This window comes from Mercenaria mercenaria, chromosome 14, assembly GCF_021730395.1.
Source record: "Mercenaria mercenaria strain notata chromosome 14, MADL_Memer_1, whole genome shotgun sequence".
NCBI lineage: Eukaryota > Metazoa > Mollusca > Bivalvia > Venerida > Veneridae > Mercenaria > Mercenaria mercenaria.
This window is the reverse complement of record NC_069374.1, coordinates 56,488,755-56,508,298: the sequence shown is the minus strand read 5'-3', so window position 1 is coordinate 56,508,298 and position 19,544 is coordinate 56,488,755. Positions and strand designations below refer to the sequence as shown.

Below are 19,544 nucleotides of genomic sequence, written 5' to 3'. Positions count from 1 at the left end.
ATTGCACAGACAAATATTTTGTCTACAATTCTTCTATTAATTAATTTATTGTTTTCATAATTTATTTTCATTTTTAATTGATGAATGAAATACGAAGAAATAATTATATATTTCCTTACAATAAACATATATGACAGACCTTTTTTCTAAGCGCTAAGCGTGTTTCATGCACTAACTCATGTTTTGTCTTTAATTCACATAAAATTGATTGTTGACACATTTTTCATTACCTGTTATCTTATTTAATTGATAAACGAAATATAAAGAGATAAATCTATGAACGTATGATATATAAACCCTTTCCGGTAGCCACAAATTAGATGACAGCGATTTGTTTGAACATTCGGAATTACAAACGTTTACTCGACTCAGATCAAGGACATTCGAGGAAGTCGCCGGTCAGTAAAGTATTTTGTTTATTTCTTCTTATAATTGCACAATTCTGTTATTAACTTTAAGTGAAGGAGTATTCTGCTATTAAAAATACTTGTTTTAGGCAGTTGTAATATTCTTCGGAAGCTGTTTTCATTTAATATATTTAGAAATATGACCTTGACTTTCGGTCTTGCCGGTGCAACCTTGTCCTTGACATTGTGAATGTTTCTTTCTTGTACAACGGCCTTGTCGGGTCACTTTAAGACATCGTGTATATTCCTTGCAGCAAAGTACAGAGCAGTAACAAGAAAAATGCCAATCAAGACAGTTAAAGCTCGTCAAATCTTCGACAGCAGGGGAAACCCAACAGTGGAGGTTGACGTTACGACAGAAAATGGTATGTCAACTTATTTTTTAGATGTTAAACAAAGTAATGAATACTTATTTCAGATAATTTTTGTATAATATTAACCGATACAAGATGACTTCTTCTGGATTTATTATCATATTGTATTATAATAGCAGCGATTTTTTTTGCCATTTTGGGAAAGCGTCCGCGTCCGGACGATTTGGGAAAAATAGCGTCGTTTTCATCCTAATTGGGAATTTTGTGTAACATACAAAATTACAATAACCCCTTTCCTGGATCTAATTGAGTAACACTAGAGCTAGTTTTCTGATCATCACAACATGATACAGTGGCCTGACTCTGAGATAACAATGGTTGTTCTAAAGGCACACACTCTGGCACAAATTCAACCGGAGTTACACAAGAGTTCTCCTGACTCTGACATGAAAACGACACCGGTGTCGACGATTCAACGGACGTTTCCTCAGTCAGAACAGGCTGTGAAGATGCCCGTGAGAATTTGAACTCCACAAGGCTTTTGCAGCCAGCAAGTTTGGATTTTGTTAGCCTTTGAACATTATATTTGCTGTTGTGACTCTTTGTTCGCACAGTTTGTCACTGGTTCTACAGAAAAAGATCGTGGAAACCGATTACCGAAAACAATTCATGGTGCGATTGATTAAATTCGCGCTTGTGATGACAGAGAACATGTTCTGAATTTTAATCGCGTATTTGCCCTTTGGTCAAAATTAGCAAACACTCGATTAAAATTCGGAACATATTTTCTATAATCGGCGAATTTCACGATGTCGGGATAGTAGCCGTTTCAAAAATGTTTGTAGGTCATTTTTGGGAATAATTTGGTCTGAAATTGGGAAAAATGGTCATTATTTTCAATTGGGAAAGGGTCCGTTTTACGGACCCTATTAAAGAAGGAAAAAAATCGCTGAATAGTATATGTTTCCTGATTGTAAACAGTAAAGTCAGTGGGTTTTTTTCCACTAAACAGGCTGGTAACATTGCCCGATCGGGCTTATGACACAAAAAGTAATATTTCTTGAAAAATAATGAAGATACTTCTTTCAAACTTGGTCCATTTGTTAAGCATAACAAATGATACAAATTAGAATAAAAATAACTTGGTTGCCTTCAGTTTTGGTAGAATTATTTCCCCTTTTCAGATTTTTATGACGCTTAATCTTTGAAGTCCAAAAAAACAATGTTCTAATGCTAAGTTTAAAACAAAAAAGGGTTAAATGGCTTTCTAATGCTCTAAATTATTGCGCTAGTACATGAATGTAAGCATTTTACTCTGCTTTCACTTACAACATTAAAGAGAAATGTTAGTCCTAAAAAAAATGCTCATACATCTGCACTAGAAACAAAGTATTTACCCTAAATATATAGAATAAAGGTATTGGTGCACAAGTTTGGAGCACTAGAAAGCCATTGAACCCTTTTTTGTTTTAAACATTGCATTAAAACATAATATTTTTGGACTTCAAAAATTATGCATCATAAAAATCTGAAAAAGGGAAGTAATTCTAACTAAACTGAAGGCAACAAAGTTATTTCTATCTTGATAAGCATTATATGTAATGCTTAATAAATGGACCAAGTTTGAAAGAAATACCTTCATTATTTGTCAAGAAATATTACTTTTTGTGTCATAAGCCCGATCGGGCAATGTTACCAGCCTGCTAAAGTGGGGCTCGGGCATTTACAATTGGGAAAAATGCCTCGTAAAATGCCTAAATTTCGAATCGTTAAAAATCAGTTTTGTTTCTAAAGATGTCACATTTAAGAAAACAATTGCCATGATTTAGAATCTAGTTATTTATGGTTATGCATTAAGTTAGCAAACTGTCTTATGTCAAATGTTTTAACAATGTTTAAGGTTTCAGTCCTGTTTGAAAAAAGTCAATAAATTTAACTTTGGGAAAAAAAATACTACTTTGCCATTGGGATTGGGGTCCAATACCGGCCAGGAAAAAAAACACTTAAAAGTACATGTATGAACTATGATGTAAAATTCAACAATTTTTCATCTGCTTACCAGATTGTATTTTGTGGACTCTTTTCTAACATTCCACATATATTTTTAAACAAAATAAAAGATGTCATCTTTTTTATCTTAGTTACAAGTAGGTTGCTGGATCGCAATGGGAACAAAAGAAATAATGAATCACGCCAGACATTGTTGACATTGCATTGTTCTTTTCCACTAATTTGGGAATGGGGCCAGGGCCTTCTCAGTTTGAAAAATATGGATGGGACAGAGTAGAACATCAGGGTTCTCACTAGCAATTTCAAGTTGCAGTCCTGGGACTCCCAAAGCTGAAAAAGTTGCAGTCCCAACTACTGACTAGACTGACAGACAGACTTAAACTTTCGTCAAAACACAGGCCTCTATTGTACTGTCAAATTAAGTGTAGACCGACAGACTTTTTATAATCACAATTCTTCACCCAAATATTGTTAAGGTGAGATAAAAAGGTAAAGGTAAAATGTAGTCAAAAATTAATGTTGGACTCGCCCCTGGACAACCCCCCCCCCCCCCCCCCCCCTGCTGTTTCTGGTCTGGACGAAATCCTCCTGTGAAATTATCAAGGTGGACAAAATCCCCCTTGTGAAAATATCAAGTTGGACAAAATCCCTCGTGATAATTTATTCTTTACCTTTTTATTTCAGAATGGAAACGTATATAAACATACAGTGAAGAGAAAATATATGAACAATTATTCTTTTATTTTAATGCTTATTAAGAGCATAACGTTAAAACATTCGGTCTAAAATACATTAAGAATGCACAGTATGTCTATGATCAACATATTGATAAATGCTTCTTCAGTAACATCAGCGATTTTGCAGAAAAATAATCACGTTACTAAGACCAACATCGACAGCATCTTAAAATTACTCGGACATTCATAATTAAGCCTAATTATCACTTTTTCTAAAAAAAAAAAAAATCTTGAAAACTGCTTGGTAATTAGTACGTGAGAAAACAATCGAAGTTAGTTCAAATACTATGTAATCCGTCGTAAACAATTAGAAATTGTCACCTATGCAATCACGCCGGCAATCACATGTATATTCGAGTTGATCATACATATGCCGCCTATCTCGCGGTGTGTTGGAAACGGGCAACGCTGATTGGCTATACGCGGCTATCGATGACAAGCAAGTAATTCCGCCCACATATTTTGCTCTCGAGTCAAACCTTGTGTATTCGCAGGTTAATCACATAATCAATTTTCATTGCGTCTCACTGCAGAAACGTGCGTCCGGGGACTCCCAAGCTGCAATAAACACGCGTATACCAGGACCAATTATGCGAACCCTGGTACATTTTCGCGATCTAGTCTATAGGGTTTCAGAAATCTGCAAATTTATTGGTAGCTACCAATATTTTTGTCTGGTAGCCTGAACATTTTATTTGGGAATGACCATTTCAGTTTATTTTCTATGTTGGATGGAATGATCAAATTAATATAGGGTTTCATAATTTTAGCCTTACGCACATTGTTATAAATATTGTTCCCTTAAATAGCAATTATCTAATCATTACTCATTTTTCTCCTTTGTTTCATTTTAAAAGATAAAACTACATGTATTTAAACTGAGAAATCTTTTCCAGTGTTCCCATTCACGTAAATATGTACGTTTTTCACGCACAGATTTCACATTCCACTTAAAGAAAAAGTCTCCCGAGGATGAAATCACACAAAGAAAAATAAAACAGACATCATTGTGTTAAGTCAATATTCCGTAATATTGCCGTCGTGTACCTTCACTAATTAAAATAGTTATTCAATTCCGATGCAAATTGACAGTTTACTTTCATTTTCGATTCATTTTGGTAACCCGGATGCGTGACGTAGTGGACTGGTACTAAAACTCGATAATGCGGTATCGGTAATGTACGGAAATTATTCACTTTTGCAGTACACAGTCAACCACGCAATTTGATGTCACATGTTTTGTCTGCAACGAACAATTTCCGACATGTTTGTAACTGCGGGTGGGAATATGCAACACTCGTCTTCACAGCCCAAACAGCATGAAACTGAGAATTTTAGTGGCTGCACTGTGTCAAAAAGAATACTTAGAAAATTGTTTATTTCTTTTATTTGATCGCTTTAATTTTGTCACCCCCACTTTTCATGTTTCACCCCCAGATTTGTTTGGCTGGAGGTGAAAACACCCCCGACCAAAAAATATAGTGGGAACACTGTTTTCCTGATAATTATGGCAATATTAAAAGGAATGCCAATCAATTTTTATAAACATGCAAATTCCTTAGAGCTGTATGAATTGCAGTTTATTTCAAAATTATCTAAAATCGAATAATAATTCTGTCTGATTCTAAACACCTTTATTCTTATATTGTTTAGTTTAATAAAAGGACTAGAACCGCTTAAGGTGGGATGATACCTTATTCGTCAAATATGACATTCCCTCCGATTTTGATGAAACTTGGTCCAACTGTAGCACTATGGTTCTAAATTATTTTTCCATCGTCTTGGCAACAATGCATTATCAGTGATGACGTAACGAACATCACAACGTAGGGCGCCAAAATGTCGAAATACTGCCGTTTTAAGTCCTCTAAAATGCCTAATTATGATTTAAAATCAGCGCAACTGTACATTTTGAAACTTTTTTTAATTTATATTAGGACTTGCGTGTTTGTAAGTGGTATCGCACCATATTACAATGGACATTTATCATTTGATAAAGCAAACCATGTTCCTTCTGATACAAAATTTTGACAAAAAATCGGCAAATATACGCGAAAATGACATCTCTAAAAAATCTACAGACCCATTTAAAGTCTGAATTTCAGCACAAGTGATCAATTTGCAAATGAAATGTCAAATAAAAAAGGAAACTTTACGTTTTCAGTTTTTCACATAATTGTGTTGAACACAAACTGTCCTTCCGATTTTTGGACGTACAACTCAACGTTTTGACGTTAGATGCCATGTACATACAGCGCGCCATAGCAGTTTGATATCTATACATGTGTTTGTTCTTCGTTCTACGAGGAGATCACATAATAAACATAATAAGCAAATATAACTAAGGGTAAATCAGTTGTAAACTTTGATATCGTATCGTGCGTAGTTGATAAAAGTAAGTGAATGTTATAAGGACAGTTCTAGAATTAATTGTATGGGTGGGTCGGAAGGCAATTTTTGAAGAAGAAAAAACACACGCACAAAAAAACACCACCCATACTTTTTATGCCCCCACTTTGTGGGGGGGGGGCATATAGATTTGCTCTTGTCCGTCCGTCTGTCCATCCGTCCTTCCGAGAATGTTGTGTCGCGCCTAGCTCCAAAAGTATTTGATGTAGAATCACAAAACTTTACAGGAATGTTGGTCAGCATGTGTAGTTGTGCACCTGGGGTTTTGCGTCCGGATTCATTCAGTCATGTAGAGCCCCTGACTTGGTAAAAATTGGTCATTTTAGTGTTGTGTCGCGCCTAGCTCCAAAAGTATATGACATAGAGTCACAAAACTTTACAGGAATGTTGGTCAGCATGTGCAGTTGTGCACCTGCGGTTTCGCGTCTGGATTCATCCAGTCATGTAGGAGTTATGACCCCTAACTTAGTAAAAAATTGGTCATTTTAATGTTGTGTCGCGCATAGCTCCAAAAGTATTTGACCTAGAGTCTCCAAAGTTTACAGGAATGTTGGTCAGCATGTGCAGTTGTGCACCTGCAGTTTCGCATCCGGATTCATTCAGTCATGTAGGAGTTATAGCCCCTGACTTAGTTAAAAATTGGTCATTTTAATGTTGAGTCGTGTGTAGCTCCAAAAGTATTTGACCTAGAGTCACCAAAGTTTACAGGAATGTTGGTCAGCATGTGCAGTTGTGCACCTGGGGTTTCGCGTCCGGATTTATTCAGTATTGTAGGAGTTATGGCCTCTGATCTGGGAAAAAATTGTCATTTTAATGTCATGTAATGGGGGCATCTGTGTCCCATGGACACATTTCTAGTTTTTATTTTCCTTCAACCCATCTCCCCATGATTTTTGATTTTCCTCCACCCCACTACCTATAATTATGAACTAAATGTACAAAAATCGAAACATTGAGGGAGTCAGTGGATTTACCGTTTTCCCTTTCTACATCTCAAAAACGTCTTAAGAGTCACCAAATTATAACGCCAAAACGTAATTTTCTATAAGCATTCGGTCAATACCGAAGGAACATCATGGAAGGTACATGCTGTTTTCCCGCCAAAATACAAAGTAGAAACGTCTGCTTCCCTATCTGTCAAGAAGACCCGATATTTACGCATATTCAAGCCTAATTTCAATTACGTTTCCAGTTTGACGTTTACGTCTTCCGAACAGTGTACGAACATGTATATTATAGTGATCTAGTACAGTTTCTACTGAAATGTGGTACATGTATTGGAAGAATCATGTTGTGTCATTAAAACATACATGTATCATGCCTTCATGCCCCGAGGCCGACAAGACTTGTGATTTATTTGAACAGTCATGATTTATTGAAATTAAGTCATCCGTTTTTAGCCCACCATCATCAGATGGTGGGCTATTAAAATCACTCTGCGTCCGTGGTCCATCCGTCCGTCATTCCGTCCGTCCGTCCGTTAACAATTTCTCGTTATCGCATCTCCTCAGAAACTACAGGGGGGATTTTGACCAAACTTTGTCAGAATGATGTATTGATACCCTAGTTGTGTCCCCCTGAAAATCAGACTGGTTCAACAATTTATGAGTGAGTTATGGCCCTTTGTTTATTTTTATAATTTGTATAGATTTATATAGGGAAAAACTTTGAAAACCTTCTTGTCCAAAACCACAGAGCCTAGGGCTTTGATATTTGGTATGAAGCATCATCTAGTGGTCCTCTACCAAGATGATTCAAATTATTTCTCTGGGGTCAAATATGGCCCCGCCCTGGGGGTCACATGGTTTATATAGACTTATATAGGGAAAAACTTTGAATAACCTCTTGTCCAAAACCACAGGGCCTAGGGCTTTGATATTTTGTATGTGACATCATCTAGTGGTCTTCAACTAAGATTGTTCAAATTATACCCCTAGGGTCAAATATGGCCCCGCCCTGGGGGTCATATGGTTTACATAGACTTGTATAGGGAAAAACTTTGAAAATCTTCTTGTCCAAACCACAAAGCCTAGGGCTTTGATACTTGTAATGTAGCATCATCTAGTGGTTCTCTACCAAGTTTGTTCAAATTATCCTCCTAGGGTTAAATATGGCCCCGCCCCGGGGGTCACATGGTTCATACAGACTTATATAGGGAAAAGCTTTTAAAATGTTCTTGTCAGTAACTACAACATTCAAACTTGGACCACATGTATATTTTTGAGTGGCAAGATGAACCTTGACATGAGTTGACCTTGATTTTGACCTAGTGACCTACTTTCACATTTCTGTAGCTACAGCCGTCAAATTTGGACCACATGCATAATTTTGTGCACTGGAAAAAACTTTGACCTTTATTTTGACCTAGTGACCTACTTTCACATTTTTGAAGGTACAGGCATCAAATTTGGACCATATGCATAGTTTCGTGTTTCAAAATGAAATTTGACATTGATTTTGACCTAGTGACCTACTTTCACATTTCTCAAGCTACAGCCTTCAAATTTGGACTGCATGCATAGTTTTGTGTACCGAAAAAAACTTTGACCTTGACATTAACCTAGTGACCTACTTTCACATTTTTGAAGGTACAGGCTTCAAATTTGGACCACTTGCATAGTTTTGTATTCTGAAATAAAATTTGACCTTGATTTTGACCTAGTGACCTACTTTTACATTTCTCAAGCTACAGCCTTCAAATTTGGACCACTTGCATAGTTTTGTGTACTGAAATGACCTTTGACCTTTACATTAACCTAGTGACCTACTTTCACATTTTTAAGGTACAGGCTTCAAATTTGGACCACATGCATAGTTTTGTATTCTGAAATAAAATTTGACCTTGATTTTGACCTACTGACCTACTTTTACATTTCTCAAGCTACAGCCTTCAAATTTGGACCACATGCATATTTTTGTGTACTGAAACAAACTTTGACCTTTACATTGCCTAGTGACCTACTTTCACATTTTTGATGGTACAGGCTTCAGATTTTGACCACGTGCATAGTTTTGTATTCCGAAGTAAAATTTGACCTGGATTTTGACCTAGTGACCTACTTTTACATTTCTCAAACTACAGCCTTCAAATTTGGACCACTTGCATAGTTTTATGTACCGAAATGAACTTTGACCTTAAGATTGACCTAGTGACCTACTTTCACATTTCTGTAGCTACAGGCTTCAAATTTAGGACCACATGCATAGTTTTGTATACCGAAACAAACTTTGACCTTGACATTGACCTAGTGACCTACTTTCACATTTTTGAAGGTACAGGCTTCAAATTTGGACCACATGCATAGATTTGTGTTGTGTACGGAAATGAAATTTGACCTTGAGCTAGTCAATAAGTCTTCAAATTTGGAACACTCAAAAATGGCACATTGGTGGGCGCCAAGATCACTCTGTGATCTCTTGTTAAAATAATGATTTCACGCAGTACATGTTTTAGTAAACTTCTTTTAAAGGCATTGACCTGTAGATCCTACGACAACAAAAAAGAAAAAAGATAGATATAAAAAATGATTGCTCTATTTCTTAATGTTTTAAAACTTCTCTCTTGATTTGGTAGTTTAAGACAGATTTAATAGGAACAAACAATCGTGTTCTAATGGTCAAAACACATGGTTTCCACTGGCCCTGATTTTTTTTCCGCCACAAAATATCGAAGTCAACGACACATAGGGGGAAGGGGCGTCCAGTGAGTGTATTCTCCAACACACTGTGCATGCTGCAACAATTTGTCATTTTTACATTTTTTATGCCCCCAAAGGGAGGCATATTAGTTTTCAACTGTCCGTCCGTTCGTTAGTTAGTTCGTCACAACGTTAACTTTTTGCATGAAGGCACTTTACTCGCGAACCACTGCACCCAGGACCTTCAAACTTCACATGGTGATAGTACTTATTGAGTACACCACCCCTACTGACTTTGGGGTCACCAGGTCAAAGGTCAAGGTCACAGGGGCCAACGTTAACTTTTTGCGTGAAGGCACTTTACATGCGAACCACTGCACCCAGGACCTTCAAACTTCACATGCTGATAGTACTTATTGAGTACACCACCCCTACTGACTTTGTGGTCACCAGGTCAAAGGTCAAGGTGCTGCGGGGGGCATTTGTCACCATTAGTGACAGCTCTTGCTTCATTATTTGATTGTAAGATTAACTCTTTTTGGGGGGGGGTAGGGCTCTCCCCTTGGAAATTTTTGAAATACAGGCATGAAATGAAGGCCTCTGGTGCATTTTTATGTTCAAAATTTTGAGATAATGGAGAGGTTAGTACCTTTTTGATGATGGGGTGGGTGTGGCGGGTCAGGGGGCTTTCCCCCTGGAACATTTTGAGATACAGGCATGAAATGGTAGCCTCTGGTGCATTTTAAGGTCCAAAATTTTGAGGTAAAGGAGGGGTTATTACCCTCTTTATGAGTGGGGGAGTCAGAGGGTTTTCCCCCTGGAAAAATATTAAATACAGGCATGGAATGGTGGCCTCTGGTGTGTTTCTTGGTCTAAATTTTGAGAAAATATTATTATTATTTCTTTGCCAAAATAGGGGAGTACTTCTCAGCAAAAACTAAAAGATACATTTGCATAGGTAGGTCTTCTCGGAATTACCAAAATTAATCGGAAGTTGGGGTCGCGAAAATGTGTGACAAATGAAGAAAAGGCAATCAAGACTAGCAGTAGCATGATTTATAAAATGAAAAATTATAACTTATTTTCTATGGCCAGAGTTAATTTTTACCATTGATTTCTGCTTGTTTATCGCAGTTTTTCATTGGAATCTACGATCATGATTATTAAAAATTATTGGAATTTATCGCAGATGTCCCGTCAGTCGTTCATTCCGAAGTTTCGCTACAAAATATAAATTAGAAATGGCTACTTTGACACTACTTTCTTGATTCCGCTTGTTAAAACATGTATAAATCAGCTATCAGTGTCTTTTAATTTAGTCCGTGAAACACGACTTTCATTTGTTTACTACCATGCCATATTACTTCAATCAATGATGACATAATTATGTAAAGGCGGAGCTTAATAATTTTGCCGATAAAATACGTCACGCATTCTACATCCAAAGCTGTTATTGGTTTATCGCATGTTTAAATTAAAGTCAAAGATCGAGAGGCACGTGGCAGCTTGTGTAATTGATACCAAATCGCTAATCCCTCGCTTGGTGACACGCTGTGTATTGTGTATCATGAACGGAAACGCCCGTGGGTAATATTGTTTTTTAGGCAAGACAGAGAGAACTTATGACAGAGAAATACACATTATAAAAATACATTTACAGCAAAAACTTTTTTCGCCATTTTTTTCGCCATTGGCGAATTGCAGCAGAAACCCTGAAACATGACTGAACTTCAAGCGAAAATCTGGAGGCCAGTGCCTTTAAATGGCTAAACATGAAAGTATCTTGTGATTTTTTGTCTACATACTTTTTAACTATAATGGAAATAATGTAAGACTGGTTATATTTAGAAAAAGGTGTGAAATATTTTGCATGTCACATGTTTTTTTTTACTTCAGTGTAATATAGGTTTTTAAAAGGTTTTCTTTTACGATGCTGGCTTTGTCATTAATACTTCTGACTGCAAAAATGCACTTATTTATGATAGGTCTATCTATTACTTACATTAATCTGGGGGCAAAATATGATTGGAAACTAACAGAAGATAAGTTCATGTTGCAAATCAGATAAGCATGCAGGTATTTTAAAGATTTTTACAGTTTAACTTTGCAGTGATGCATAAGTGATTTAACTGAAAAAATATAGTTCAAATACATGTTAAGCCACGTATTAGAAGAGAAAACATTTGCGTAACTCTAGTAAATATAATTGTAGGCAACATAAGTGACTTCACATAAACGAGAATGACTGCTGGGAATATTATATTGTTGGTTTTCTTAGAGATTTACACATTTTGCTGTGGAAAAAAGGGTTTCGGAATCGGCTAGTGCTTCACAGATATATCAAAATACCTGAGGCAGATATGTCCTTAATATCGATGATGATGATATTACAATTCCGTCGGCATTGGATAATGAAGTCGTTAGCATTGATTTATCAACATACGATTTTGTGTGGAATTGCACGATGAATCTGTACGACTGTTTTAAGTAGTCGTGCAGCATGTAAAAATTCGACTAATATTAGGGAAAAGTGAATTACAAGCAAGAAAAAAATTACTCAATTCACACATGATTTCGTTTTGGCCTGCCTCAGTGCCATTTAGCTACATTCTATTTCTTTTTTCCCCAGTTCAGTTTTTGGTGCGTATGCAAAACAGCCATTACTAAGATACTCATACGCACAACGTGCCAGACAGAATACACGTGCGAATGAAGGGCTGGACACTGACGCTGACTGCAAATTCAGCGGGAATGAGACAAACAAGAAACAAAAACGAAATGTTAAATGAAAATAAATAAAAGGAAAGATCATATTTCTTAGATCGGTGATGTCAAAATTATGTTCCGCGCATCGCGGTCAGTTAAGTAGCGACTTGTAGTTAAAAAGGAAGGAAAATGTCCTTGCGTGAAACCCAGATAGCTGGTAGTGCGTCAATATTAGAAAGACTGATGCATAATAATTTGTTGGCTCATGAATACAGTTGAAATAGACCTAAGATATAATGCAAACGTCCAAAGCGTAACAATGCAAACAGTAAGCAACGTCGATAAAACATTGCGTTTTACGTCCAAAAATTGGAAGGGCAGTTTGTCTTCAACACAATATTGTGAAAAACTGAAAATGTAAAGTTCTATTTTAAGTTCTTTTAATGGGCTTGTAATTTTTTAAAGATGTCATTTTTGCGTATATTTGCCGATATTTTGTCAAAATTTTATATCAGAATGAAGTGGGACTTGCTCAATAAAATTATAAATGTCCGTTGTAATGTGATGCGATGCCACTTAAAAACACACTAGTCCGTATGTGAATTAGATAAAGTATCATATTGTGAAATTTCGCTTATTTTAAATCTTGTTTAGAATTTTTAAAAGACCTATTACGTCGGATTTTGGCGCCCTACGTTGCAACGTTTGTGATGTCATCACTGATTATTTATTGTTGCCAAGACGGCTGATAAACAAAAAAGGAACCATAGCGCCATAGTTGGACCAAGTTTCATCAAAATTGGAAGGAATGTCATATTTGACGAATAAGGTATCGACCCACCTTAAATAACGTCTCTCAACTTTTTGGCACTATGTATTCATTTATAAATCCGAATTTGTGTTTGTCCGAAATTCTCTTTACTTTCTGATATGAACTTGTCAATTTTTGCTCAATCATGGTCGATTGTTTTGCATGTTATGCAAGTATTTAAATTGAAAAGCATAAACTTGGTGTAAGTACTAAACTGCCTTAAAATCAAATGTCTATTTTTTCTGATATCTCGATAAATATTGATGTTAGCGAAATCGAATGTACACTTTGGTAGGTGGTGGTAAAATGACGTAATTTTCATGGCTAGTTTTTACATTTTTTTTGAAAAATATTGATCAGCAACTTTATTGTTATTGGATCAGTCTAAAATCTTTAACAATTCCCAATGTAGACATTTTGCAACACTTTTTAGGCCCAGGCCCTATTCCCAGATCAGTGAAAAAAAACAACTCTAAAATTGGTGTTATTCTACACAAGCAGCAATTCAGAAACAGTATAATTTGAGATAATGCATTTACATTTTAGGTCTGTTTAGAGCTGCTGTTCCAAGTGGAGCTTCAACTGGAATTTATGAAGCTTTGGAGATGAGAGATGGAGATAAAAGCAAATATCATGGAAAAGGTATGCTCTTTCAGTGTTACACTCAGATTTGCCTTTGTCTACCCATTCATCCAGATTTGTGTCCTGCATATCTAAAAGTATCACCTACTGACCTAATGTCATCTAATCTCACCATGCTCACAGGATGGTCATTCAGCAGAGCTCCAGATAAGGTTTTGTGCAATTAGTAACGGTACTACCTGATATTTTGTGAAATTAGTAATGGTAGTTCCAGATAACTGACAAAAATTAGCAGCAGCCATGAACTCATCAACTTTAGGAAGAAGTGGAAAAGATTATGGTACCTGAACGCTGTTGAGTTATTTGAAAGATGGTTATAATTTTCCTGTTTCTAGATTGATGTGACCATTCCTTTTCTTAGTTGTATCATTTCCCATACAGTGGTTGTTGTTTCATTACAGAATTCTGTAAAGTCTTTTTTAAAAATTCGAGCCGATGCTGAAAATCTAATTTGGCGATTTTTTGGTAATAACTGTTTTATTTTTATTAACAGTGAGTCATGAATATCATCGGTGAACAGTATCTCACTCAAATAAAACTGAAAGTAAACTGTAAACTAAAATTACATTTTCAAATCAATTCATCGATGGAAGTCAATTAGATTTAACATAATTAATACATTACATGTCGTTCTTGTACCATAGATGGCAAAAAATGTGTACATTATATTCCAATTAATCGCACGGTTACAGCAATTTCTTTATAAAACATTTTTTTTGCTCTCGAAAATGCTGACATTTAAACAAAGTGTCAAAGACGAAACCGAGGCGCTAATTGGCTGAACATAATCGACTGTAGTGTATCAGATAATTTGATTCGCTTTCACACTTTTCGGGAAAATCTCCCAAGTACTGAAAGTGGACGGAGCTTAAATTATACTATCGGCGTGTGTTTTGTGTATTCAACACTCCTTTTGACACCATGCAAATTGTCAACAGCTCGGATAGCGTTGATTAACGCAACTTGGCGCAGACATGCAATTCAACTCGATCTTCCTTTCTGTAATACTGTTCTACATACATGTCGTACTGATACGACCACATTTTAAAATAAAACCGTATTGATACGGGCACATTTTAAGATAAATTTGTATCCGACCCCTAACAAATTCGTAATTACAGCCCTTACCTGGAGCTCAGATTCAATGTGCGAAGGAATCGGTATAACTAGAAATATGTGATGAATTTTCATCTTACTTGATCTGTTGCTTCATAGTAAGTTCCTTTCCCAAACTTGTTCAAAAAAGTGCCTTTGGTCCCTTTTAGGGACAGTTAGAACTTAAAACATTTTAATTTTCAACAACTTGTCATGAACGGCTTCACGAATTTTCAGCATAATTGTAGCATTATTTTTCGGTCCTCCAGCAGGATTGTGGTCATTGGCCCTTTTAAGGCACACTAGAGCTGAATATATGGAAAAAACAACAACATTTAATGACTTTTGTCATAAACTCCTCAGTGGAGCTTCATTAAACCTGGTCTATAGCATCGCTTTAAGATCCTCTCCTAAATCTGTCCAAGTGGTAGCACTTGGCCCCATTTCATGTTTAAGGGCCACTAGTCACAGTGTGTCATACATATAGTTAACTAAAGGTCAGACAGTCATGTTCATGTTAAGACTTAGGGCTAGACCTTCCTAGTATATTTTGTAGAAAAAAATACACTAATGGAGGAGCAGATCTACCTTAATTTTGCTTTCAAAAGTTGAGGCTAAAATTAATGCCTACTCTTGATCTGAATTTATGATGAAATTGGAAACAAATAATTACTTTTTAGGTCGTAAAACAATTTTGTCTGTTGGATTTAAATAAATGTGTTGCTTAATTTTCTTGCAGGTGTCGGCAAAGCTGTTGACAATGTGAACAAAATTATTGCAGCAGAATTACCAAAAGCAGTAAGTGGTATTTCTCATTCCCTTCTAGGAAAGGAAATTTTTTAAAGTTTTTGGAGAGCTGATGTTGAAATCTGATGCATCTCATTGAAATTATTTCAGCTCTTCACACGTATAAATCTCTTAACCCTTAGACTTACCCGGCTAAATTTCTTTAATGAACTTGTCCATATTTCAATTTGGACAGTACCATTAACTGTTAAAAGAGGTGCTCAGTGCTTAATACAAAAAAAGATACATGCTGAATAGCAAACAGTGCAGATCATGATGCCGATGCACAGGTTGGTCTGGATCCATGCTGGTCGTAAAGCCACTATGTTTGTTTTCTCATGGCGCAACTCATTTTAGAATTTGTTCCAACTATGTTTTCATGATATGGTTTGGAAATAGTACAAAAAAAAAAAAAAAAAAAAAAAAAGCTGTTAGGAGGTACATGTACTTTTATTGTATATCAGATATCCTATATGAACCATTCAATGAAACATTTATCAGTGTAGATCGTCTGCTTTGTGTGCAGGAGGTCGTGGGATTGATCCCCAGTCGAGTCAAACCAGAGACATAAAAAATGTTACATAGCTCCCTTACTTGGTGCTTAGCATTTAAATGGAAACTGGCTTCTGTTCTCAAGGGCACTTGTTTGGCCATTTTTGGGGCAGAATATGGGCCCCATTCCCCTTATAAAATAATATGTTTTTTCCCCCTTTCTCAAAAGAAAATTCCCCTGATAATAGATTGTTTGACACAACTACATGTAGATATGAACTATCTTTCAAGTTACATTATAGTGGCTCTAAAGAACGTTACCGCTGCAATATAGTTACATTAGTTAGAAATGAGTGAAAATAGTAAGTGTAAAGTAGTAACATATTAATGGCTAAAAACTTGCCCTTTTTGTCTCAAAACAACGAAAAATTCCCATTCCTGAGGGTATGGGTACCTGTACCCAAAAGTTGTCAAGTGCCCTGGTTCTCTCATACCCTTGTGGCAATGGGTTCCATCAGGAATGAGGTGTCGAGAGTGATTATTATAAGTTGTAGAACGTGCTTCACAATCAACCTAAAATAAATAAGTATAAACTATCAGTGTAAAGACTGCAACATTTTCGTATAATTCAACTATTAACCATTAGCCTGCAAAATTTTTAAAATAGACTGGTCCATCATTCAATTTGGGCAATACCATTTATTATTAGCTCGACTATTCGAAGAATAGGGGAGCTATCCTATTCGCCCCTGCATTGACGTTAGCGTGGGTGTCACACAAATGTTAAAGTTTGCGTACCACCCCAAATATTTTCAAAATCCATTGAGATATTGCTTTCATATTTTGCATACTTGTTTACCATCATGACCCCAGTCTGTAAAAAGGAGGAGGCAACTTTATCAAGCATTTTGACTGAATTATGGCCCCTTTTCAACTTAGAATAAATCTTAAAGTTTGCATACCACCCCAAATATTTTCAAAGTCCATTGAGGTATTACTTTCATATTTTGCATACTTGCTTACCATCATGACCCCAGTCTGTTAAAACGAGGAGGCAACTCTATCAAGCATTTTGACTGAATTATGGCCCCTTTTTGACTTAGAAAATGCTTATTGTAATGTTAAAGTTTTACTCATTGCTTATATTATACTATCAGGCACTAGGAATAGTTGAGCGCGCTGTCCACTGACAGCTCTTGTTTGAAGAGGTGTTCACTGAAAATTTACTGACTGAACAGCGAACAGGGCAGACCATGATCAGGCTGCAAGGATGTGCAGGCTGATTTTGGTCTGCACTGGTCGTAAAGGCAAAATCACTTGCTGCCAACAGGCTAAAGGATAAGTGTATTTTTTATTTACATTACAGGGACTGTCTGAAGATGATCAGACTGCAGTTGATACTTTTTTGCTGAAATTAGATGGGACTGACAACAAAGGTTAGTAAAATTATATATATCAAGTTTGATAAATTTAAATTCATTATATTATAAATCCAAGTGACTTGCAGGGACAAGCATGATAGTGTTCATGCACGGCAAATACAGTGAGTACATTTTGACTGTTAACAAATGTTTGAACTTAAATATTCATTTGTAAGCAGGAATAGTAAAAGATAATAGTTTTGTGTATTCGTAAGACGTGTCAGATAATTGATAGAAGAAATGTTGTTTATATACACTGATCAATGTGAAAAGGCATTAATAAAACAAAATCTTTGACCAGACATCCTTGCCCAAGTTCGATAACTAGCCAAATAAGCCAAGGCACTTTGGAGAAATGGTCCTTGAATTAAGGAAAGTCAGCCTTTTTACTTTCATCCGCACTCTTTTAAGTCGGACATTTCTCATCCGATCTTCACCAAATAAAATGGGTTTGACCCTAAGTCCTCAGGCAAGTTTGTTAGCTAGCCAAATCGGCCGAGGCACTTTGAAATTATGGCTCTTGAATTACCCAAAATCAGCCTTTTTACTCTTCAAAGGTATATTTGTAGTAAGCAAACAGTATGATAAGACTGACTTACTATTTAGATGATTAGGCAGTTGTAGGAGACATGTTCTTTTCTCAAAAGCAGCTCTGGTTTGCATAAAATTTCGCAAAGAACAAGTGCATTATCACACTTTTTTGTTAGGAGATACCAAGTGTAAAAATGAAAGTCACAAAATTACAAAAACAATTTTTGCACGCTTGATTGATAATGGGATAAAAAAAATCAATTGTTCCCCTGTACCCATTACTGAGTCAACCTTACTCAACAGTTTTACTGTTGACACGACATCTATAGAGGCCCCAACTTTGGTCCCATCTTAATGAAAATTAATGAGAATGCTTGCCATGTTAGAATGGCAGATGAGTTCAAAACTGGGTCATCTGAAGTCAAAATCTAGGTCACTAGCCACTAGGTCAAATACATGTAGAAGAAATACTTTGTTAACACTAAAACTAATCTTCTTAAAACTTTGTAAGAATGCTTGTGTATGAAATCTAGCTCAAGTTAGTAAATGGGTTACTTGAAGTCAAAATTTATGTCACTAGGTCAGTTCTTAATAGAGAAAATCTGGAAAACACTCAAAAGACCACATTTTCTGGTGTTTAGCTATCCAAGTAGTTTAAATCATAAGAAAAAAACCTCACAAACCATTTACGAGGTCTCAGAATGTTTGTCTCAATGAATCTGGCTCAAGTTTGAAACTGGGTTATATGAGGTTAAAAACTAGGTCACTTCGTGAAATAATTGTTAACACTCAAGAGGCCACATTTTTTTCCAAGTTTTAATAAGACTTAGAATATTTTCTATTAAAACCTAGGAATACAGTACATATATGTACTGAGTTAGTGGGTAAAAATTAGGTCATTAGTTTATATTATTTTATGCTAACTTATGAAATACTGTATTGAGTATTCTATCAGTTAAATATTTTCATATCTCATCGCTCACACTGTAAAAATATGAAATCTATATTAATTTTTCACACTGTGAGAGATATGAGCTCTGCCCCCTAATACATTGTGTATGAATTTTAAATTATTTGCTCAAAACAGGATGAAAATTATAGTCGCTTTTTGCTCTTTTACTGTCTGTTTATGCGCGCCTGTTTCCCGCTGAGATTAAAACAGTTGCAAAATGCATTTCTCAACGTAATTGAGCATAAAATAAAATGAAAATTTGTTTGTTTTTCGTGAATATGGAATATATCTCACCTCGAAGTGAGAAAATTTTCAAAATATTTGAAATTTTCTCACTTCTCAGTGAGATATATTCCATATTCACTCAAAACAAACAAATATCCTCTATTCATTGGGAAACTTTGTGGTTAATCTTAACATGTTCAGAATGTTTGCTTTAAAGAGATCTTTGCCAAATTAGATACAAGGGTTTCTGATGAGAGATACAGGGCAGACAGAGCTTGTTAATTGCAAATACAACACTCATCATTATTTATGGGCATTTTTGAAAACTTCAGCATTGTAATCAGTATTAATGGTGTTTTTTCATTTAT

General features: G+C 35.9%; 1 protein-coding gene across 1 annotated transcript in view; it reads left to right on the top strand.

Moving 5' to 3' along the window:
* Positions 1–350: 350 nt before the first annotated feature.
* The window catches only part of LOC123527895 (enolase-like), a 33,984-nt gene continuing 14,790 nt past the window's right edge, over positions 351–19,544 (top strand). The window contains exons 1-5 of the mRNA XM_045307616.2: positions 351–398; positions 662–772; positions 13,579–13,674; positions 15,509–15,567; positions 17,414–17,483. Coding sequence (XP_045163551.2) covers positions 688–772; positions 13,579–13,674; positions 15,509–15,567; positions 17,414–17,483 — 310 coding nt within the window. The 5' untranslated portion in view covers positions 351–398; positions 662–687. The remainder of the gene's footprint in view (positions 399–661; positions 773–13,578; positions 13,675–15,508; positions 15,568–17,413; positions 17,484–19,544) is intronic.